Genomic DNA, 24,831 nt, shown 5'->3' with positions numbered 1-24,831 from the left:
CCCCCCCCCCCCCCAGCTATCAGCATCCCATAAAAATGTGTTATTACAAGTTTATATGATCAACTATTAATCAGGGAGGTTGACAAAACATGGTACAAATAGATACCTGCATATATTTACTTTACCCAGCTAATTGTTTTATCCCCCCCCCCCCACCGACCCTTTTGCATTCAGTCTGTCTCCTTTATCAAAAGTAACATACTGCATAATTGTGTCATGTAATGTTAGTTCTAACTCATCAAAAACTAAACCCTTCAACTTGACAGCTGTTTATTATCGAAAATATTCAGTAAAATATGTTTTAGATCAATCACCCGGTCGTGGGTAGAGCTCACTGCTTCTGAGTTCTCAATCGGCGATTTAACTGTAAAAATATATGTATTATGACTTGTTTACCTGCATCTATAAATCCACTTCTTCCTCTCTTTGTATAAGTAGGGAATCTATATAGGCTGTAGGTTCATTTTAACGCTGTCATCTGAGCATAACCAAAGCAAAACAAAGTGACATTTTTCGACAGCTGCCCGGAAGTAGTAAATCGAAAGTGAAAGTAAACGAGACTTTCCGACCCTATACAAACGAAAGAAAGCACTGAAATTTCTTGTGTCATGAATATTCCTAACATCGTGGCAAAAAATGCACGCGATGTGACGTCATAAGTCTGGAGTTGATAACAGATTGGATAGGGAAATCGATGACACTGGCTTTTTAGAGTTTCAAAATGATTTGGATGATGTTACGTTATCTCAAATATGCATGTTATCAATGGATAATGAAAAAAGCGCAGATGAGGGATTGGACACAATAAGTATATGTATGTCGCAGACTTTAGCTACACATAACACGTGCTGTTTTGCAGTTGAGAAATATTACTATTGTAGTACAGAATCTATTGATGTGGGAGTGGCAGATTGAAAGCCCACTTTTTTCGCCACAAATTTACAAGGCATTACTGCATGGCATACATATATGTATGGTTGAAAACATTCAAACCCGGTACAGAACATCGAAATCAGAATTAATGAAAGGTGAAGATAACGAACAGTGATCAATCTCGTAACTCCCATAAGCAATACAAAACAGATAGTTGGGCAAAGACGGATCCCTGGATATACCAGAGGCGGAATCAGGTGCCCAGCAGGAGCAAGCTTCCCCTGTCAACAGGTCACACCCGCAGTGAGCTCTATATCTTGATCAGGTAAACAGAGCTATCCGTAGTCAAAATCAGTGTGCCAATAACGGCCTAACAATCGGCATGAAACACGTCAGACAGCATTTGACCCAATGATAGGTTGTATTGGCAAACTAGATCATTATAACGACCATAGAATAATGCGAGTAAAACTCCAGATCTGGCACCCAAAATGGTTAAGTATTACTAGTAATATGTACGTCCCCTTTTTTTCGGAAATCATGTAACCGCCACTTTGGGTTAACTGAACACATCAATTATGTTTAATTTATTTATATGTTGCATTTCTTATGTTTTCATCATTGATTAATGTTACAAAATTGTTCTTTTCTAGCTATGTTCATACATGTAGTGTGGACGTTAGAGTACGGTTCCGTGAAAGTTATTGTACAGCTAAGCTCCGCCCCTGGAAGTTATTGTACGTTAGATTTCTGCCAAAGGTTTTCTGTCTGATTTAATGTATGGTTAAGATCAAAGGAAAAAGTACCGCACCATGACACAACAAAATACACAGCTTTACACATATAAGACCACCGATGATCTGAAAATCTTAACTGAACACGTGACTGTCACTTGAAATGGCCGAGTGAAGTGGTTTGTAAAAACGGATTTAAAATCAAATAATTCTGATTAAAACAGGTGAAATAATGTATGACATTTAACTAAAAAATGTCGAAATTCGGACCATACAGCTTTAACTTTTATGAATAAAATTCATGAAAATCTTCCATGCTTGAGAGAGACTAGAAACGTGCTCCGAATCCTTTTGACATGATCAATGAAATATGTTTAAAACAAAACCAGAAATCAATCATCACAGTTATTTTCACACATCTTTCACTGTAGTAGAAATTTCGCGAAATGTATGAAACCCGCCATATTTATGACGCGAGTACTTAATAATACACTGACGTAGATGTAAATAGTACTACAGTGACTACATCACTCTCCAAAAGGTAGACGGATCACTCTCTACTTCAGTAGATGTTCCGGTTTTCTCAGTCAAAGAAGAACCGAACCAACTTAACATATAGCTGTTGACGCATGCGTATGAGTGGAAGATTAGGTAAAGATGAATCAAAGTATGAAAGTGTTTTGGTAGATTATTTTTATATATTACATGTAATACGCATACAATTATGTGGACCTCAAGCATATCCCTAAATCGACTCCTTGAAATCTTCCACATATACGATTAAGATCGAAGACTAAAACGCTGAAATACTCTGAGATTCCATCTCTTAAATTTTTTCTGATTGAACAAAAAAGTTTAAATTGATAATTTAAAATTGAAAGTAAATAGTAATCCTAGTTGCAGTTTATGGTGAAATGGGTCAGTAGTCCAAATCTTGAAATAGAGTAAGATAATTAAGAAACGAATTCAATCTCTAATACATGTATTTACATTCTACTTCCAATTCTTTCGAAATAATCACCTGTTGAAACTTACCTGTATTCAGACGTATGTTGCTTCACATTGTTTACAACTCCAACACATTTATGAGGACATGTATATCATTACAATTTGTAAATGTATCATAGACAAACACATTGTAAATGTAAATATTACAAAAAAGCAGTTCAAAGGGTGGCTTGGATATGATTCTGAAGGACACGTCATTAAGGATATTGATAATGAAATGTTGGACAAGAGTAATCCACAAAACCCAATGAAAGCAGGATTTCCAAATACATTATGTACATACCATAGTGTTGCCATCCGCTATTAAGAATTCCCGCCAAATAAATCACCGTACAGCCCCAGCGACAAGTCTTATCAGCTGGAGTGTAAAAGTAGGTGACTTCCTTCAGCTGTCCAGAGAGACTGGTGCAGTGCAACAGGCTTGATACTCTCAGCGTCTTACAGTCAGTATAAGTGTATGCAGGAGACGTTTTCCTCATTACAAATAGCGAAATTGACATAGTCATTGACGTCATGAAGATCGTAATCAGCAGGCAAGACAGGATATTCTTTAACATGGCGAATCTTGTCTTTACAATGAATTCAGTCATTCCAAAGGTATGGAACAGTTAATGAGATGTTCCACGTTCAAATAATACATATTTCATAATATAATATTTCTTGGAAATTCGTGGCTTGATATATTGAGTACTTTAGTGATACGATAAGGAATTATTAATTATTCAAATCATTAACGTATTACATTTAATCCATGTGATCCCTATCTACGGGATATAATGATTACGTCTAATTTTACGATTCATTCATTTTAGCCCACCTGAGCTGAGAGCTCAAGTGAGCATTCCTGGTCACCTTTTATCTGTCTGTCCATAAACTTTTCACATTTACATCTTCTCTAGAACCACCAGGACAATTTCAATCAAAACTTAGAACAAATCATCATTGGGTGAAGAGGATTCAAGTTTGTTCAAATGAAGGGTCATGCCCCCTTCAAAAGTGACATATTCACGAAAATGCAAAAATAGGGTGGGGTCATTTAAAAATCTTCTCAAAAACCACTTGGCCAGAAAAGTTGAAATTTACATGAAAGCTTCCTGACACCGTGCAAATTCAAGTGTGTTAACATAGTGACCACTGGAGGTAAGGTGGGGCCACAATAGGTGATCAAAAATTTACATGCTAATATATAGGGAAAGTCTTTAAAAGAACCACTGGGTCAGAAAACTGGAAATTTACACGAAAGCTTCCTGGCGTAGAGTAGATTGAAGTTTGTTGAAATCATGGTCCCCGGGGGTAGGATGGGGTAACAATAGGGGATCAAAGTTTTATATGCTTATACCGTACCAGTATACATGTATATATAAGAAAAATCTTGAACTATTTAAGCTAGGGTTTTCATATATTGTGTATTCATTTTTTACGGAAAGACATTTCATGTGATGCAATGGTGTGCGATCTTGTGACGCAATGATGTGCAATCCTGTGGCTTTGACCTAGAAATATGACCTTTTAAAAACATCTCACGTATTTAACATGTGGACTATTTAAAGTAGATCTTTGATATCTTGTATATAATTTTTTTATGGCAAGACTTTTAATTCCATATCATGTTCTTTGACCTTGAACTTGGAGTTTGACCCACAATTAAGAAAACATAACCTAGTAAGTATATCCGAAACTATTTTAGGTAGGCTTTCATACATGTATTTTGTACACAGATTCTTTATAGGAAGAGCTTGTGGCACAATGGCATTTGACCTATTCAATATCCCCTGAAAGGCATTCTTATTTTGTATATAGTTTTTTTTTATGACAAGACACTGTTATACTTTGGTTTTCAACTTTGTGACCTGGACGTTTGACATATTTTAGATAAAAATCTTACCTATTCATTATCTCCTAAACTATTTCAATTAGAGCTTTCATGTTTTCTATATAGATTTCTTATGGCAAGGTCTTTCATGAAAGGTGAAGATAACGAACAGTGATCAATCTCATAACTCCTATAAACAATGCAAAATAGAGAGTTGGGCAAACACAGCCCGGGATGCACCAGAGGTGGGATCAGGTGTCTTGGAGAATCATATCATACCATGAGCTATGACCTTGTGACCTTGGTCTTTACAGAACAGCAATATCGTGTTAGTTATATTGATGTTGAGACATCGCTGTGTTATGCGAATTCATTTTCAGTTATGATTTGATTCTTTGGAGCCATAATTTTTATGGGAATAAAAATTGATAAAAAATCTTTTGAAAATCACAACAGCTGAACAATGGCAGGGCCAAGGTGACACATGTGAGCGATGCGGCCCATAATTAAATCCTAAAACGAAATTCGTACAAGATGAATCAGTAATACGATGATTTTTCAGCTAGAAATATTTCTTCTTATCAGAATAATATGGTCTATTTATCCCCACATTTAAACTTACTTACTTACTTAATCCTCTTCGTGCATGTCTGCACATAAGGCTGAAATCAGCTCTCGCCACACTTGTCTGTCCCTTGCCTTCTTTTCTGCTTCTTTCCAGGTTAGTCCCATCTCTTTCAACTCTCCATCTATCATTCTTCGCCAGGTTTCTTTTGGTCTTCCCCTCTTTCTTTTCCCTTCAGGGGTCCATCTGAGAGCGACATTTGCTGGGCATGCTTTGTTCATTCTCATGGCGTGCCCTAGCCACCTCCATCTGCGTTGTTTAATTTCTAATTGGATGCTCTTTTGAGATGTCTTACTCCATAGGTCTTTATTAGAGATCTTTTTCGGCCAATAGATTTTGCAGATTCTCCTAAGGCAGGTGTTATGGAAGGATGACAGCTTCTTAAGGTCGCTCTGAACGAGTTTCCAGCACTCTGCTCCATAAAGTAATATGGACTTGACATTACTGCTATAGATCTTTACTTTAGTTTTAAGGGAAACTTTTCCAGATCTCCATAAAGGTCTTAACTGACAAAAAGCTGATTAATTTAACATTTAAACTTAGTTTCAAGTTATACTAAGAATACCCCTGAGATCTGTTTCACATGCTACAATGTTGGTAAATTATACAATATCGATCAAATCTACGATATCGATACAAAGTCGATTATAAGTCTAATATATCGGTAACCTATACAATATTGATGAAGTATAATATATCGGTAACCTTTACAATATTGATTACGTCTACATAACTGGCACCTTAATGCAGTTGATCAATGAAAGCAAACAATTTTAAAGAAAAAAGACAGTGTTTAAAATATCTTAGTGCCTTTATTCAGTACAATTAGTCGTATGCTCCATTCAGCAAGGGTTTCTCTCACTTTCTCTCCTTCTTGATCTGGTCGAAGGCTGTAAAATATGTTTAGAGAAAGTCTTATTAAAGAGCTTCGAACCTGACTACTGTAGGTCATAGTTGTGCTGCCTCTAGTTTGGGGTTTGTGGACAGCTAACTAATCAGTTCTAATTCTTTATTCAAAATGATAAAATGTGAAAAATTGATTATTTTGACTGTGAGGTATCAACTCTTTCTATTTGGAATATATACAGCCATTATCTAATATATTTAATATACATGTTTATTCAAAAAACAAAATTAAATAAAAAACCACTGAATGAAAAAAACTTGTTCCAGCAGGTGTCAAACATATCTTGTTCACCAATTTTATTTGCAATATTTTTCCGAGTTTCATAAAATGTCTTTTTTATAGTGATACCACAACATTTACATGTAACCTTCATACACAATATCTATTCAAGTTTAGTTAAAACATATGTGGTGCTCATATAAAAACTGATTACACACAGAACTCTTGTGTATCGAATCAGTTGAGATATAAACACCATATGCAGCTGATAATGGAATTTTGCTACATAAATATGAGAAGTTGACGATGGAGAACCTGAATTCATCCCGTTTGCTATAAAGTTGAGATATTAGTTTGCCTTTCATTAAGTCGAATACTGTCTGGCGCGTTTTATACCAACAGTTGGGCCGTTCTTTACATACTGATTTCGACTGCAGATAATTTCGTTTACCTGATCAAGATGTAGGGGTTACGGAGGGTGTGACCGGTCTACAGGGAATGCTTACTCGTCCAAGACACCTGATCCCACCTCTGGTATATCCAGGAGTCCATGTTTGTCCTACTCTTTAATTTTGTATTCGTCTTAGGAATACTGAGATTGATCACTGCTCGTTATCGTAACTTTGTGATACGTGGCTATGCTAAGGTTTGCCTTTTAAATCCTCAGTATGTTTTATCGTGTAAAGATTTGATATGCTAAAATGGACAATGTCGCTATGCTAAGTTAACCTTTTAAATCGTTCATGTGCTCCATAGTCAGATACTCCAATACTGCAGCGTTGTCAGTCAGAACCAGGAGGATATCCAACACGGCCGATGCTGAGACGTCTCGTGATGAACGCAAATCTACGTACGACACAGATAAATTATATGCTCGTTTATCGCAAAAAGAGAATCATTCTGAATTTATTTTGGACAATAGTTTTAAAAACCGCGCTTCATATTTCGTTGAGTTTGGTTTATGAGCCACTTTTTTGGCACGCTGTTTTTGGCTATATTTAGCTCTAAAACTTCATAGTTATTTCGGATTTCAAACATTTCGGTTGAGCATCACTGAAGAGACATTTGTCGAAATGCGCATCTGGTGCATCAAAATTGGTACCGTATAAGTTTTACATCATGTAATTCTTAAAGCTATATTTTTAAATCATTTAACTTATAAGTATAATTTCGAATGAAGGGAAAGTTTAAGTAAACCTTTCACTTTCTCCAAGTTTTCAAATTGGGTCATCCAGGAACAAAGGTAAAATTCTCTGGTAAAATCAAAGTACGAGTCCCCTGTATCCAAGAGCCTGTTACCTTTAAAGAGATGATTTTCATAGCAAAACATGTTAATTATTCCATGCTCGACAAAATACAGTTTATCAAATATATAGATGTATGAATTGAAAAGAATGTCATGAAAATGCATCTTTGTATATAAACTTAGTATTCGTGTTGATTTTAATGAAGAAGAGGGTATTTTCTAGCGCTCAGAAGCCTTACCATTCGTAACGTTTGCTATTCCTAAATCCCCACACTTAAAGAAACGTGTGAAATGTCTAGTATATATAAGTTTTGGAATATTTTGAATTTGTAAATCAACAGAATTTGAAGATACATCCAGTATTATCTTGTTGGTTGCTATATCCCCACGTACCTGCTTTGCACTTCCTCAAGCACTTTGGTGTTTTCGCTTTTTTCATTGCATCTACAAATAAATGATGTTTCGTTATCACTTGTAACCTTCCTTTTAATAATTATCCCCAACATTTGAATGAAAATAAAAATTGTAATCCAGGTACATGTATTCCAACTGCCATTTCTGTATTTCCGTGGTTTTTTTTTTTTTATACAATGCATCTGAAAATAGCGGTTACTGTAAAGGAGGAATAACACACCAGAGAAATCTGATATGGCTGTTTCATATTTACCTCATTTAGTGAAAAAATGCAATCTTGATAGAAAGTAATCGGGAAAAAAAATTAAATCCCTTCTGGACTAGAAAGCACCAACTACAGATCAGCAGTTGACACGTAAATTTACCGATCCACCCATCTAGGGGTTTCAGTACAGTTAAAAGGAATATACATGTAATGTTGATATTTATATTTTATCTCATACATGTGGTATATATTGCAAGTGAGATAAAGCATTAGCTTTATCACACGCCCGTTTGATAAAGCACTTTCGGTTCGAACTACTTTTGACACTGTCTCCGCTTGGATGACATATTTTCTGTGTTGATGCATATCGATGCATGAACTAAAGCGTCTAACTTGTTCTGTATTTATTTAGAATTTTTTTTATAGCAAAATTAAAATGATGTTGCCCCCACTGACATATAATGGAAGTTACCGGCCATAAAAATGTCATCTCGATCAATAACTACTCAAAAATATTACGATAAGAAAACAGAGATGTCCACACTATTATCATCAACAAGGAATCAACCGCCTACTTTACAGGCTTAATCGAAAGTACCTCGACATGCTGCAGTGCCAAGTATTCACAAGTGCTGCCTCTTTTCTTTGGAACCATATTGAATGTAATAAATCTCAACAGCTTTACTTACTAAAATGCCTCAGGATTTCCTCTCGCCCTTAGATTCAAAGAAACCACGTGAATAAAATCCAAATACACAAACACATCATTGTAAACTGTTGAACATTATAATAACGGTGCATTGAAATATTATTTTCATTGATCGTTGTTACACATGTTTATTTAAAAAAGACGGCGACATCAAACTTTTATCAGAAGGTCAGGCCTACGTCAAAAAATAAATACTCGGTCAATAGTTGTTATTTTTTGGAAAGGAAAAACCATTATTAATCATAAAGTATATCCCTTCTAAAACAATTTTCATCCATGGTTTCTTTTATAAAAATGTCCTTTGTAATATACATGAATCGATTATAAGCGCACTGTTTCTTTCCCGCGTAAGGAAGATTAATAAGTACGACGCCTGAGCCATGGATTCAATCAGCTGTTTCTACCACACTGGGGATCATCTCAAAATTAAGCGAAAAGACGTAAGAGATAAATAGAACATCTGTAATTGCGTATTTTGTTCCATCCAACTCGTTGGTGTGGTGTATTTATTCGCTCGGCAAGCCTCGCGAATAAATGCACCATATCAACTCGTTTGATAAACCAAATATATAAAAACGCAATATAGATAATCCTCTATTTTTATTTAAGTTTCAAAAGGAAATCAGCGATTATGATGTAGCATTCCTCCCTAAATGGTCAAGTCTTTAAAAACACCCGGAATATACGACTACTTTGGCTGTTGTAACAGTCTCCTCTGTTCAACCAGAAACAAATATATCATAAATTCGTTTCCTGTTTCCTGGTGGACATGCATCGCTAAGAACAGAATACGCGAATGAATAGTATTCGCGTTAATATAATGCATATACAGCAGGGTAAACACAACATAAATTGTTTTTAGTTTAACGTCAGGAAAACTACCTCTGATGGTGTCTTTAATGACATCCATCTGACGTAAAAGATATCTAAGTGACGTTTTTTCGTTTTGTGAAAGTTTGGTAGTGATTTCTGGTAAAGGAATTGCGTCTAGATCTGGTACAGCAGAAGAAGTGCCGTTGCATTTCAACTCCTTATCGTTTGTAAGTTCTGTAATGAAAAAATACAAGATGCAGATACATGATAAATATTGTTTTAAATTTCTTAATACTAGATGATGGTTTATATTGACTCTTCTCCATGTCATCTCTTACAGTTAATATGTAATTAAACGGGGTCACACGACTCCTTACGAATATAATAATCCGGTTAATTTTCTAATGAATCAGTTATTTACTTTACCTATAATGTATGTACATTATCTTTAAATGATTTCTAAGTGAATACTTAGTAGCTGTCTCTCTGTTTTAGAGAGATCTCTAGCGAGCTTTTCTTTTGAAAAATCCGCAAATGATGTTCTTGTTGAAGTCGTTGTTCTGTTATCAACATCTGCAAATAAATTTCGAATGATTACTACATGTAGACTACCATATATCAGGCTTTTCCCGCGAGGCTTTTCCCGCGAATCAGAATCTAAAACAATATCTACACTCACATTTTCACTATTTCAAAGTCATTGTGGAAATATAAACCACGATTGTTTAACCTATGAAGGAACTGGAAGAAAAGTAGCCTGCATTTGTATGTATTACTTTTAATAGGAAAAAATCAGCCAATGAAACAATTTACAGGATTTCTGAGTTACTGTCACAATTTAAGGTTGATCGGTCCTCATGTGATGTCATAGATTTTTGCAAAAATCTTAATAACTTATACTTTGCACATGATAGAAATATATCTTTCTGAGTAATGTTATTCAATGAATATAATACAATATCTGGTAAGCTAATAATACTGAAACAGTTTATATTTTCCATAGATAATCAATTATTTATGATTTGTTTTAAAAATTGTCAAGGGCAATAACTCCTATGCTGGAAATTCCGCTGTCTATTATACATTGGTTTCCCTAATATCTACAATTAATCTATACATATAAATATATGAATTAGCAGTTTCTTAAAAACTGTTGAAATTTATACCCCCGCGAACGAAGTTTACAGTGAACTCAGTAACCTGCTCTCGGAAACGCAGTTTGTACTTACCTGTGTACTATATAAGCATAGAGAGATAACTCAAAAACAAGAACAAGAGTGTGACAAACAGTACAACAAACGCCCGTTAGATTGATTTATTGTATATTGTTTAACGTCCCTGGAGAATTTTTCACTCATGTGTAGACCTTCAGTGCAAAATCTGTATTCATGATGAGAAAAAATCGAGAAAACTATATCTGACTTACTTCTAGCCCTAAAGTACGTCACAGTGCACTAATAAAAGTTGAAATGTGAACTGATTATGTATTTGTTTAGAGGGAAGTTGTGAATTTCAGAGCAATCTATTCATAACGGGAAAAAAATGTGGTAAAGGAAAACAAGGTTTTTCTACTAAGTGATACTATGACCTTGACATTTGATCTTGAGAAACAATAGGTATCGTCGACTTGGCATAAGTGTATGTGTACCAAGTTTGCCTCAACGGTCCGGTCTGTATCCTGTCTACAAGGTTTTCTAACTGATACTACGAACTTGACCTTTGACCATGAAGAACGATACGCGCCCTCCACTTGGCATGAGGAGTACATGTGTACCAAGTCAGATGATCCTAGCCCCAATAGTTCGGTTTGCATTCTGCTTACAAGGTTTTCCTATTAATTGATACTACAACCTTGACCTCTGACCTTGGAAAAACAATTATAGGCATCTTCCGCTCATCATGGTGTTTAAATGTACCAATTTATAACATCCTAACTCCAATAGTTCGATCTGTATTCTGCCTACAAAGCTTGCCCTTTTAATGATGCACACTACGATTTTGACCTCTGACCTTGAAAAGCAATAAGTATCTTCCTCTCATCAAGGTGATCAACTGTACTAAGTTGTAAAGTCCTGGAGCGTATGGTTCATTTTGAATGTTACCTACAAGGTCTGGACAGATAGTATAATACCTCCCGTCTTCGACAGACGTATCAAAATTTGTAATCAAATTTACGCCGATTCATTTTCGGCGATTTGAAAATCCTCGCGAGCAAAAGCGGAAATTGGATACATGCGGAAAAAACCCTGATGATAACAGTTTGTATAATTATCATTAGGAACTATGCTATAGTACATGTTAGCTGCAATAATGTAGCCCTCTCTGATTTTTTTTTTTTTTTTTTTTTTTTTTTTTTTTAGGGAGAGGGCTACAACTCCTTAGGATCTCCGTAATGGTGCAAATGCGGGAGTGATTCACTCCCGCAATATTTGCGCTCATTCTAAACATTTCCTGACTTTCTTTACGTAAATAAAATGATATTCTATGTTTCTTAGTCAATATATAAATTTACAACCTGCAACTTAAGATTTGTGAGGCTCTATTCTACCGTTTTCAACAATTTCGATCAATTCCAATTTCTCGATTCATATTTGTGCGCCATGTTTGATGTACTAAAGTTTCAACTTCCGATTGTCAAGTCATTTGCATATGCCATATAAGGTAGTATTTACATCAATGGACAAGTATGGAGGCGAAAGCTATTTCGTCGGTATTGAAAAGGTTCGAATTTAATATCAAGTTAAAAACCGAACAGCAGAGTGTAAATTCTTTCTGCAACATTATGATTTTCCTTTCTTTGTCGAAGTGGCTCGAGTAACTACATTTTCGCGTTGATTGTCAATGTTTAGGTTCTTCGTTAGATCCACCTACGAGATCTCGCGATAACAAGCATGGCGGAGCAGACGAAGAATTTTGCATGCTGTACATTATATCTAATGAAAAACACCTTTATCAGACATGCCCGAGCACAAAGTTGGTACTCCTTTTGGTGTAAACAACATTTGGGACTAATACACAGAGTTTATTATCGGTTATTCATAAAATTATTTTGCACCATTACGGAGATCCTATGGAATTGTAGCCCTATCCCGAAAACGTCAGAATAAAAAAAAAATGGATAGGGCTACATTATTGCAGCTAAGTACATGTATGTTATTTATGTAACATAACGGTATGTCACTCTTATGTAAATCTGTACATACCCCATGCTATTGTGAACATCTGAAATGTAATTTTGAATGGTTACTAAGAAGTACGACCATTGTAGAATAGTTTAAATTTATGACAGTCCATTTCAAAAACAGTACCTGATTCATAATCCTTACGGGAAACACCAGCCTTCTCCCAAACCCAATTCAGCTGTAGAGAGGGAAAAATTACTATTTAATGTTAATTGATTTGATATTTATCTGATGGGTATTTATTTCCTATCAAATGTCTTGCAAAATACAATCTGCATATTCATCTTAAAGGATTCTGAGTATATAAATTTACAAGTATTTTCATATGCGACAGGCAAATGAAGTTAAACATGCAAAGTAAAAATAAGGAATAGTGATTAATATTATGAAAGATGCAAAATTAAGTTAAGAGGGCAAACACAGAAATATCATAGGTGGAATCAGGTGATTTGGAGGAATAAGCATCCCCTATTAACCAGCCATAACCGCCGTGAGCCCTAACCCTTGATGTATTTCATAGATCGAACGTTTAAATGAATGCCTTTGTCTATAAAAGTTATCGTTTAATTTTTAATTGAAATGTTAAGTTTAATTCTATATCTACAACGATGGAGATGGTGTTTGTTTTGAGAACATTTTCCGTTTTACCTGAGTATCCAGCGCTGAGGACGATATAATGTTGAATACACACACGGAAAGACACAGAATCACCCACATAATGTCTGACGCCTGGCTACCTTTACAGCATTCTATGTATTTCAACCACGGTCTTTGAAATATAAACGTATGCTGAATAATGAATTGTCATCAGCTCCATCTGTTGTTAATCATGTGTAATTAGGTGGACATGGATATTCGTCATGCCAACATGACGGCTCTTTTATCTGTCCTGAACAGCTGAACGTGAAGTTTGTCATTGCAGAAATAAACGTCTAGATATGATGTATATCAGTAATGGAAGGATAGGGTCATTCATAACCGACGAAGCTTATAATGCGACATTATCATTTGAAGAAAATATTGGTAAATGAAGGTATTAGGTGATGCAATGGGAATCATGGGTCAATGTTTCGAATTAATTAACATACAAATGTAAGTTGATGAACAGTGCAGTGGTATTGTTAGGGTCATTTTGTAATTACATGTATACTGCTGAAGAATTATTAATTTTCGTGAGAATTTAAATTTACCGTTTTTCGTAAAAAATATTCACGAATCTAAATCATCCGTTGTGAAAAGAAACTCATATACATCTAAGAATTACAGCTTTTCCTTTTTACTAAAATCAAATCAACAAACCTGCTTATTTCTTGCAAACCGCTTGATTAAGACCTACATGTACTAAACATAGACGTGCCTTATACCTGTACAGTGTGCTTAACATTAAGAGAGTGTGTGTAGCTATTTCGGAATTTCACCGGTAGCGTAAGTCTTGCATCGTCGGATACCCACGGTTGATCTCGTCTTCTACTCATGACGAGTAGAAGACGAGATTAGCCGTGGGTATTCGACGATGAAGGCTTGAGGCACACGCGCTACTTCGCAACATTTGATTTCCGATCTTTGCGCCGCGTCAAACTTGCCACAATAGGTGTCCGGCTTTAAAATTTTAATACACAAGTTTTTCGATGTCCCTTCTGATGTGATAGATAATTCTCATATTATCACAGCTACGTTACTGGGGTTCTTGTATAGGTCAACATTTGTGGAACATGTTGATTTTTGATTGATGTTTTCCGCCACACCCAACAATTTCTGATTGATTGATTATAGTTTTACGCCGTTTTGGCAGCACCTCAGCCATTTTACGACGGTTATCAACAATGCAAACAGAAAGAACAGGAAGTCATCCTCAGAATCCACCATTTCATATTGAGATATACTTATGCATTATTATCCATGTTTAAACGGTTGATTTTGTGGATGTATGTACCAAAAGGCGCTTTCTTAATATTTTGCATAGTAAGTTATAATAAAAATATTAAGCAAGCGCCTGTTGGTACCATCTTTTTTCCCTTTTCCCCGGCTTTGTCAATCCCCCCACCGATTATGACATGTATGTTTTACAAATGAAGAAGAAAAAAAATAAGATAAACATACTGAAAAAGACTTGAATTACAATTGAACCCCTTTCAAATTCTATATTCTATTACGTTATTTTGGCTGCTACCGTATGAAAAGATTTTATGAGCCTATCCAATGAATGAGAGGTAACCCAACCCCTACCCCCCCCCCCCCCCCCCCCCCGAAAATCGGACTAGATGTGTTTAACATAACTGAATTTGAATTTAGTTTTACACCTGGTATAATATACATTTATGTATCACATCAAATTTTAAAGCGAACGAGTCCAGTGTGGGAAAAGTTTTGTCTCATTTGGGATGAATCTATGTGAAAGTTCGTACATATACCGATATCCTGCGGATTAGTATTGAAACTGGAGAAATACAGCGTAAAAGAACGATTGAAACAGAATTAATGTAAATTAGGGTGATGTTTACGACCCATAGTGAGAGGAATTAACAGCTTTATTTCATAATATATGAAATAGCTTAAAGGCTAACACAGAAGTTATGCTTAAATGGAATTAAGAGCAATCTCATTATTAATATAAATGTTAAGCTATACAAGTATTTAGTTTAGAAATGAACTGCCAGAAGTCTTCCCTATTTAGGATTGGAGTGCTGCGGGGTTACTAAGTCTCTGTTAGTTAAAAAATAACATATGTTTGTAAAACACAAATGCCCCCCATGGTGTAAAAGTGAAAATGGGTATACACACATTTACTTGATAGTAGTGTCATCAATTCAAAATATTGAGCAGACAATATCTTCCTATGTCAAGAGTGGATCGACCATATGACCTAAAAATCAATGGGGAACATCTAATCCTTATGCTGTACCAGTGTACAAAGTTTGGTGTCAATTAAGCAAATAATTCTTAAAATATAGGAGACAATATATTACTATGTCCAGTTTGACTCTTGACCATGTGACCTAAAAATTAATATACCGCCGCAGTGGCCGAGAGGTTAGAACGTTCGCACCGCATGCGGAAGACCGGGGTTAGAATCCCGGCCGCGACAGACCCAAGTCGTTAAAACAGGTTGTGACAGTTCCATCGCCAAACGCTCGGCATCAGGTGTGAATGTCACGGGTCCTCGGAGATTACCTTAAAAACGGAGGACCCGTGTCACAGTAGGTGTGGCACGCTAAAGAACCCTCACTACTCAATGGCCATAAGCGCCGAGCATAGGCCTAATTTTGAAGCCCTTCACCGGTCTTGGTGACGTCTCCATATGAGTGAAAAATTCTCGAGCGAGACGTTAAGCAAGATACAATCAATCAATCAAAATTAATAGGGGTCATCTTCAGATCTCCTGAAGATGTACCAGTGTACCAAGTTTCTCATACGATATTCTTAAAATATAGGAGACAATATTATAACTGTCCAGTTTAACCTTGGCCTTTGACCATGTGACCTCAAAATCAATAGAGGTTATCTTCTCCTTAAGATGTACCAGTGACCTACGTTTGATGTCTGTCGGGCAAAGGGTTCTCAAGATACTGAACGGAGAGTATATTCTTATGTCCAGTTTGACACTTGACCAAGTGGCCTCAAAATCAATAGGGGTCATCTTCTCCTGAAGATGTACCAGTGTACCAAGTTTTTCATGTCTGTCAAGCAAAGGGTTCTCAAGATATTGAGCGGACAGTATATTCCTATATCCAGTTTGACCTTTGACCATGTGACCTCAAAATCAATAGGGGTCATCTTCCCCTGTAAATGTACAAGTGTACCAAGTCTGATGTCTGTCAAGCAAAGCGTTTCTAAACTTTGAGTGGTCAGTATATTCCCATGTCCAGCTTGACCCTTGAGCTCAAAATCAATAGGAATCATCTACTCCTTACGATGTACCAAGTTTGATGTCTGTCAAGCAAAGGATTCTCAAGATATTAAGCGGACAGTATATTCCTGTATCCGGAGTAAATTGACCTTTGACCATGTGACCTGAAAAACTAAAGGGGCCCTCTTCTACTCATAACCAACCCATATATGAAATATCATTATGATCAAGTGGATGGTTCTCAAGATATTGAGCGGACAACATGTGATCTACCGACCGACAGGTACAAAGCAACATGTCCCTCTTCTTTGAAGGGGCATAATAATTCCAACACAAGATGTTTACCTTGTTGATTTAATCAGATAATGAATTATCGTTGTTTTATACATATCACACTCCCTGTTGTAAGTACACACATACACGGTATAGTCCCGTGGGGATCCGGGTTAGAATAGTTACACATAAACACTATATAACAAGTTTGGCCCCGCCCTGGGGTCAGAACCCCTATCCCGGGGATCATGAAATTTACAATTTTGGTAGAGGCCTTCCTCCTCTATATCACTATGCATTTAGTTTTTCTGACGTGTGTGGTTCTTGAGAAGAAGATTTTTGAAAATGTGTTATTTGTGGGCAGTATTTGCCCTGTCCCAGGGGTGCAGGAATCCTGAAATTTACAATTTATGTTTCCTTTGTTCCAAATATGTTTCATACCAAATTTGAAAAGAATTGGAATGTTAGTTATCAAGAAGTTAAAAATGTCTATTGTTCACATATTTAATAAATGATCATTTTGGCCCCACCCTGATACCAAAACCCCTACCCCTTTTTGTGCGCCGTAATTCGAAGGTTTTTATAAGGGGTGGATATGTAGCTCTCTGTGTTTTTTCAGAGAGCTACAGTTCTGCAGCTAGGTTTAGTATGGAGATTAAACTCTATTTACCCGTTTCTACATGTGACTGGTATCAATTTGTTTTTTACTGGAGGTGAAAATTTCAGCAGTAAACTTGATGGAAAGAGTTCAGGAGACCTCTAGAATTGTCACAACCTATAACACAGCCTTGACGAACGATCTGGAAAGGTCAAGAAAAAGAAATTCCAGCGTGATGGTACCCATGATAGAAACAATGAAGCTCAAAAATACCATATAATGTTACGCGCCGCCGCAAAACAACTTGAAGCACAAAAGCCCCATAACTCCTGTAACATGCAAGGTGAAGATAACGAACAGTGATCAATCTCATAACTCCTATAAGCAATACAAAATAGATAGTTGGGCAAACACGGACCCCTGGACACACCAGAGGAGGGATCAGGTGCCTAGGAGGAGTAAGCATCCCCTGTTGACCGGTTTTGTTTTTGTCGAATCAAAATAGCGGAGCAATATGTTCAACTACACATGGTGACCAACAATGCTACAAAATTCGAGCAAAATCTGTAGAGCGGTTTCTGATGACTGCGTTCACAAAGTGTTCCTTTATTGTAGCATGTTCAAATTCAACCTAGTTCCATAACTCCTGTAGAATTTGTTGAATCAAAATGGCGGCGTAATATGATTAAATCTATGTGGTATGTTGAAAATTGAAGCAAGATTTGGAAGAATTTCATCTTTTGAAAGGGCAGTTGGAGTATAAGTAACCCATCAAAGGTGGAATGAATGCCAAGTTCGTTTAAAATATAAAAGTTGTAATGATGAGCATTCGAATAAAGACAATCTTGTTACATGCTTTGTCAGCTGGAACCAAACCATATTCCTCCCGTAACCTCTCTAGTTCTTTTCTCACGTCTGGCTTACTAAACACAGAAAGATATATGGGATGATTTCAGCTTCTCCATCGTCAACTTCACATATTTATATAGCAATATTACATTACCACCTGCATATGGTGTTTATATCTCTCAACTGATTCGATACGCAAGAGCTTGTTCTGCGTATAGTCAAGTCTTTAAATCGAGGCAAGCTACTGACAAACAAGTTGATGGTACAGGGTTTCAACAGTCTCGATTGAAGTCAGCATTTCGAAAATTCGATGGTCGTTATAACGATCTAGTTCGTCAATACAAATCTATCATTGGGTCAAATGCTGTCTGACATGATTCATACCGATTGTTAGGCCGTTCTTGGCACACTGATTTTGACTACGGATAACTCCGTTTACCTGAACAGGATATAGGGCTCACGGCGGTGTGACCGGTCAACAGGGGATGCTTACTCCTCCTATGCACCTGATCCCACCTCTGGTATGTCCAGGGTTCCCTGTTTCCCCATTTATCTATTTTGTATTGCTTATTGGAGTTATGAGATTGATCAATCTTCGTTATCGTCACCTTGCATGGTACGCACTTTTGTTTTAATGTGTTTAATACGTGATAACTGTGTTATTAAACGCATTCATATCATTGTCAATGTTTCATTTTCAAAACGTGACGAGATTTCGATAAAATATTAACACAAAACAACTGCCTTCAACCATAAACTGAGAATAGATTTAAATATAAATTTCTGATCCAGCTAACGTTAGAAAAAAAAGTTCATAAAGAAGTAAAATTGTCATTATATTTTTGTATTTGATTTTTTCAAGTATAAAACAGCATTTTAAAGACATTTCTGCTAGAAAAATCTTTAATGTATAAGTAATCAAAATTTTGACTTAAATCTTTTCTCAGCTTATGGTATTCAGGCCTGATTTATGTATTATAGGAGTTGTTTTGTTTTTTAACTTTGTATTGGTATTCCAATATCTTCAATCATTTGTTCCTAATCTCGCAAGTTTCAAACAAAATATGTGCTAATGTTGACTTATACAAGCTCAATAGCTCTATAATATAGAAGATACAAACGTGTATTTGCAGTTGATAAATGTTAGGAGAGCTGTTGCGATTCATTTCAATCGGGCAAAGTTTTGAAAAAAAGGAAGTGGTGCGATCAGGTACGTCATATGTCACTTGTATGATAGGTAACGCTTGATGTTTCTGTGGACGGCCTCTTGCACATGAAAACAATATTAATGCAGTTTATGATATTTTATTTCAGCATATACACAATACTGTGCAATATAACTGACACTGTCCATTTTATTATAATATTTTAGTTTTGGGGAGTACAGCAATTGCACTATCTGTATCAAATACCTCCCAGAAGGTTAAAACCATCAAAATCAGAGGATCTAGCCTTGACAATAGGGCTGAATGATTCTGTAATGTAAAACAAAATATTATTAAACGTTACATTCGGAAGATGTACTTTTAACTCATAGCATGGTTTCATACTTTTCAATTCATAGCATGGTTTCATGCCTTTCAACTCATAGCATGGTTTCATGCTTTTCAACTCATAGCATGGTTTCATGCCTTTCAACTCATAGCATGGTTTCATGCTTTTCAACTCAGCATGGTTTCATGCTTTTTAACTCGTAGCATGGTTTCAACGCAGCAACCAAGAGCGATGTATCGAAAGAGGAGAGGATCCGATGTTCATATCTTGGTTGTTGCCATAAACCCATCGAATGACCGAAATTAATATACTACAATTCATAATTACATTATATCTGCATTCTATAATTCTTTAATCATTTGTCTTCACGTACCGTATAATAGGAACGTTGATATGCTTTTAAAAACATTATTATTGTATCATGCTGTACGATATTTCTTTATATATCGTATCATTGTGTTCGTTTTATTAATGCAACTCATTTTGTTCTGAATTACGCTGAAATATAACAACACCTACTATTGATGAAGTATAATATTATTCATATAATACCTGTTGTCTCGTGTTCCCTACTCGTGACTCCACCACTTGTGACTTCATTACTCGTGACTCCACTACTCGTGACACCACTACTCGTTACTCCACCACTCGTGACTCCACTACTCGTGACTCCACCACTCGTGACTCCACTATTCGTGATTCCACTACCCGTTACTCCAACACTCGTGACTCCACTACTCATGACTCTACTGCTTGATACTCCAACACTCGTGACTCCACTACTCGTGACTCTACTGCTTGTTACTCCACCACTCGTGACTCCACTACTCGTTATCTCATGTACATTGTCCAAAGACGTCGTGGTATCTGCAATTTCTATAAAAACACACCACAGACTGTGTAACAAGAGTACCCCAAACGGTACATAATACGCCTATGACAATGCTTACACAGGGTATTTCTCTTATCAACCATAGTTTGTAGAACTTTGCTTCAGGTAGTATCAGCCATCATCAGGCCGTAACTTACTTTCTTTGCATTGTATGAATAAAGGGTATTAGCCTTAACAGTGGCAAAAGGTAGATTAGCCAAACCAAGAGTTTTGCGTGTGAAATATTTCCCCTTTGACAAAGTTCAACAACTCTGTAAATGTTTAAAACATCGAAGAAACTTAAAACTTTTTGAGAATCAAAATCCTTGCACTATGCACATCTTCAAGTTATCTACAGATACCATATCTTCTAACCTGTGAGGGCCTCCGTGGCCGATTATTTGGAGCATCGCACTCAAAATCACACGGCCTCTCACCTCTGTCGGCGCGGGTTCGAATCCCGCTCGCGCCGTTAAGTGAGAAAGTTTCCAAGTTTACTTTCGGAAGGTCGGTCTCTTCCTAGGTACATTGTATCTGAGTTCTCTCTTCCACCAATAAAAACTGGGCGCCACCAGATTATTGAAAAATTGTTGAGTGTGGCGGAAAACATCAATCAATCTAACCTGTGAGAGGAGTTTAAAGGACAAACCATGCCCTTAATTTAATGGAGAAGATAACGAACAGCGATCAATCTCATAACTCCTGTAAGCAATACAAAATAGAGAGTTGGGCAAACGCGGACGCCTAGATATACCAGAGGTGGGTGCCTAGGAGGAGTAAGCATCCCTTGTCGACCGGCCACACCCGCCGCGAGGCCCATATCTTGATCAGGTAAACGGGAGTTATCAGTAGTCAAAATCAGTGTGCCAAGAACGGCCTAACAATCGGCATGGCATTTGACCCAATGATAGGTTGTATTGGCAAACTAGATCGTTATAACGACCATAGAAATTGCGAGATGCTGATTTTAAACGAGACTGTTGGAACTCCTGCACCATCAACTTGTTTGTCAGTAGCCTACTTATATTTCCTCAAAACAGATTAAGTTCAACAACCTTTAACAGATTAAGTTCATCAACCTGTAATTGTCTCAAAAATTGAAGTACATCAAAATATTTGCCACATGCACATCTTCCTTACCCATACAAATACTCTGTAAAATAGGATTCTCACTTGAAAAGCTATTAAATGGTATGGGTCTAACAGTCATCACACAAACAATCCAACATTAAGTACCCCTTTTCGTAAACAACGAGATCACTAGATCAGGACTCTAGGTACTGCATTTCCATGTGGATGCAATGATAATGTATATGATGTGGGAAATTTGATTAGTCACAAGGAAATAACGTGAATGTGATGGAACTCTTTCCCAATACTCAAAGACGGAAACGCAGTTATGGATATCGTTCATATAAAAAACCAAGTATAAATGATGTCACGTTTGATTCACTTTTACCTTACGTCAACAGACAATTAGGTCCACATCATATTCTCACAAAACTTTACTATGTTCCATTGAGAGTTTTACGTTATTTGAAGAAGCCACAGCTAGTCTATACTTGGGATTTCTCAACACCTGAATATAGACTGAACTCTGATTATGGATGTTGCCAGTCACAGACTCTTTAAACCACCACGGGTCATGGATGATACTCCTTCCAAATCATGCCGCCAGTTGATCACTGTTCGTTATCTTCACCTTCCCTTAGACTCAACATTACAAAGAAAGGAACAGATGCTGTCAACATAAGCAACATTCTTCGTCATGAAAAGTGTTCAGTCGCACATACCAACTTATTTCAAGTTCGAGTCTACATCCAGTATTTCCTACAAACATGCTTATACTATTGCATCCAAACTTCTTAATTATAAACAAACTTTGTTGTGCCTAGATATAGACCATCTTATACTTTATCCACAGACGTGTTCTTGTTCTTCATCTTCTTTCAACTATTGTCCAGCTGGACATGTCATAACTGGTGATGTTGATATAGACCTCAAATCACCTATTATAAAAGGTCCTAAATGCAGAGAACATCGGTCTTTCAATTGGCGACAGAATTTCATCTCTATTTTGAATTCTATCGATGATTATGCCAGACGATGGGCTAAATATAAAAAGAAGAACTTGCTACCTTGTCAGAATGAATTAAAAGTATAAGAGGGATATTAAAATCCCGCATTAGACATAATAAAACAAAAGTACGTACCATCTATCCTTCTGTGTTTAGTAAACCAGAAGTGATGAAAGAATTAGATAGGTTACATGAGGAATATGTTTTGGTTCCAGCTGACAAAGCTTGTTACAACATTGTCTTTGTTTATAAGGGTCATTATTACAACTGTATTTTAAACGAGCTTGGCATTAATTCCAATTTTGGTAATCGTACTTATACTCCACCAGCCCTTTCAAACGATGAAATTCTTCAAAACCATGCTTCAGCTTTAGACACAGTCAATGGGTCGGATGAATATAAGTTACCGTACCTATACTGGATTCCTAAACTTCATAAAAACTCTTACAAAGATACATTGCTGGATCCAGTAAGTGTTCTACCAAGCCCCTATCTTTGCTCCTAACGAAAATATTTACAGCTGTGAAGGAGAAACTTCAAAGGTACTGTGGGACTATATCTTTTGACTTGGAAATATTCATATCTAGTGATCAGTCATCCAAAAACTTACTTTGTTAAACACCACTCTGATATCGATTCCACGCACAAGTACTCTGAAGTTGAAATAAAAACAATATGCTAGAGTTCCTCATTGACCATATCTTCGTGGTCTTTGGTGATCAGGTCTGTTGGAATTTTTCCATGGGCACGAATTGTGCTCCTTTATTAGCTGACCTGTTTCTATATTCATATGAAGCAGAATTTATTCAAAAACTTCTACGTGAGAAGAAAAAATCTCTTGCTGTGCCCTTCAATTCGACATTTAGATATATCGACGACGTTTTGTCTATTAACAATAATATCTTTCATTCATATGTTGATTCGATATATCCCTGTGAGCTCGAAATAAGACACCGCAGAGTCGTCCACTTCTTCTTCATAGTTAGATATTTTATTGAAAGTAGACATTAACGGCAAACTGACAACTCAACTGTATGACAAACGGGATGATTTCAGCTTCTCCATCGTCAACTTCCAACATCTATGTAGCAATATATATATATATATATATATATATATATGTTTATATCTCTCAACTGATTCGATACGCAAGAGCTTGTTCTGCGTATAGTCAGTTTTTAAATCGAGGCAAGCTACTGACAAACAACTTGATGGCACAGGGGTTTCTACAGTCTCGATTGCGGTCAGCATTTCTAAAATTCTATGTCGTTATCAAGATCTAGTTCGTCAATACAACCTATCATTGGGTCAAATGCATGTTTCATACCGATTGTGAGGCTGTTCTTGGCATTATAATGCATTGCAAAGAACATCCTTTTTATCACCAGCTCTTGGTTTTACACCGTAATTAAAACAAAATGTACCACAGAAGTATCTGTTTTTACTTTACTTATTCAATGAAAGGTGAAGATAACGAACAATGATCAATCTCATAACACCTACATGTATAAGGAGTAGACAATCGAGAGTTGGGCAAACACGGAGCCCTGGATATACATGTACAAGAGGCAAGATAGGTGCCTTGGAGGAGTAAGCATAAGTGTGTATTTGTGGCAGAAAAATATTAGCAGTTGTTGCCAGGCAAAGTTCTGAAAGAAAAAAGAAGTGACGTAAACAGTTACGTCATAGGTAACGTTTGTTTCCGTAGACGGCCTAGCTCTTTGAATAAAAACATATTTTAGGAAGATATTTCCTGTATTTTATTTCAGCATACACACAACACTGCGCAATATAACGAAAACTGTCCATTGTTGTATACTGCACTATCCGAGGCTTCCCAGAAGGTTAAAACGATCAGAAATAGAGACTTCAGCTTTGACAGTAGGCGTATATGATTCTGTAAAGTAAAACAAAATATCATTAGACGTTACATTCGGAAGATGCAGTTATCAACCCATAGTATGGTTTCATACTTTTCAACTCATGGCATGGTTTCATACTTTTCAACTCATAACATGGTTTCATAGTTTTCAACTCATAGCATGGTTTCATGCTTTTCAACTCGTAGATGGT

At 36.4% G+C, this 24,831-nt stretch overlaps 3 protein-coding genes across 3 annotated transcripts in view; 1 reads left to right on the top strand and 2 right to left on the bottom strand.

Moving 5' to 3' along the window:
- LOC125672289 (uncharacterized) overlaps positions 1–3,247 on the bottom strand; it is a 32,299-nt gene extending 29,052 nt beyond the window's left edge. Inside the window, exon 1 of the mRNA XM_048908505.2 lies at positions 2,899–3,247. Within this exon, the coding sequence (XP_048764462.1) occupies positions 2,899–3,205 (307 nt within the window). The 5' untranslated portion in view covers positions 3,206–3,247. The remainder of the gene's footprint in view (positions 1–2,898) is intronic.
- The window catches only part of LOC125672290 (asialoglycoprotein receptor 2-like), a 69,934-nt gene extending 49,123 nt beyond the window's left edge, over positions 1–20,811 (top strand). The window contains exon 4 of the mRNA XM_048908506.2: positions 20,665–20,811. Within this exon, the coding sequence (XP_048764463.2) occupies positions 20,665–20,738 (74 nt within the window). The 3' untranslated portion in view covers positions 20,739–20,811. The remainder of the gene's footprint in view (positions 1–20,664) is intronic.
- On the bottom strand, positions 5,860–13,531 carry LOC125672288 (uncharacterized). The gene is made up of 8 exons (XM_048908504.2): positions 13,397–13,531; positions 12,875–12,926; positions 10,038–10,139; positions 9,636–9,800; positions 7,819–7,869; positions 7,377–7,478; positions 6,909–7,025; positions 5,860–5,943 (listed from the first exon to the last, which is right to left on the bottom strand). Exons 1-8 carry the CDS (start codon positions 13,463–13,465, stop codon positions 5,912–5,914), a joined length of 690 nt encoding a protein of 229 aa, XP_048764461.2. The 5' UTR covers positions 13,466–13,531; the 3' UTR covers positions 5,860–5,911.
- Positions 20,812–24,831: the final 4,020 nt, after the last annotated feature.

Source organism: Ostrea edulis, chromosome 4, assembly GCF_947568905.1.
Source record: "Ostrea edulis chromosome 4, xbOstEdul1.1, whole genome shotgun sequence".
Lineage (NCBI taxonomy): Eukaryota > Metazoa > Mollusca > Bivalvia > Ostreida > Ostreidae > Ostrea > Ostrea edulis.
The sequence above is the reverse complement of the archived record's forward strand: the minus strand, read 5'-3'. Positions and strand labels throughout refer to the sequence as shown.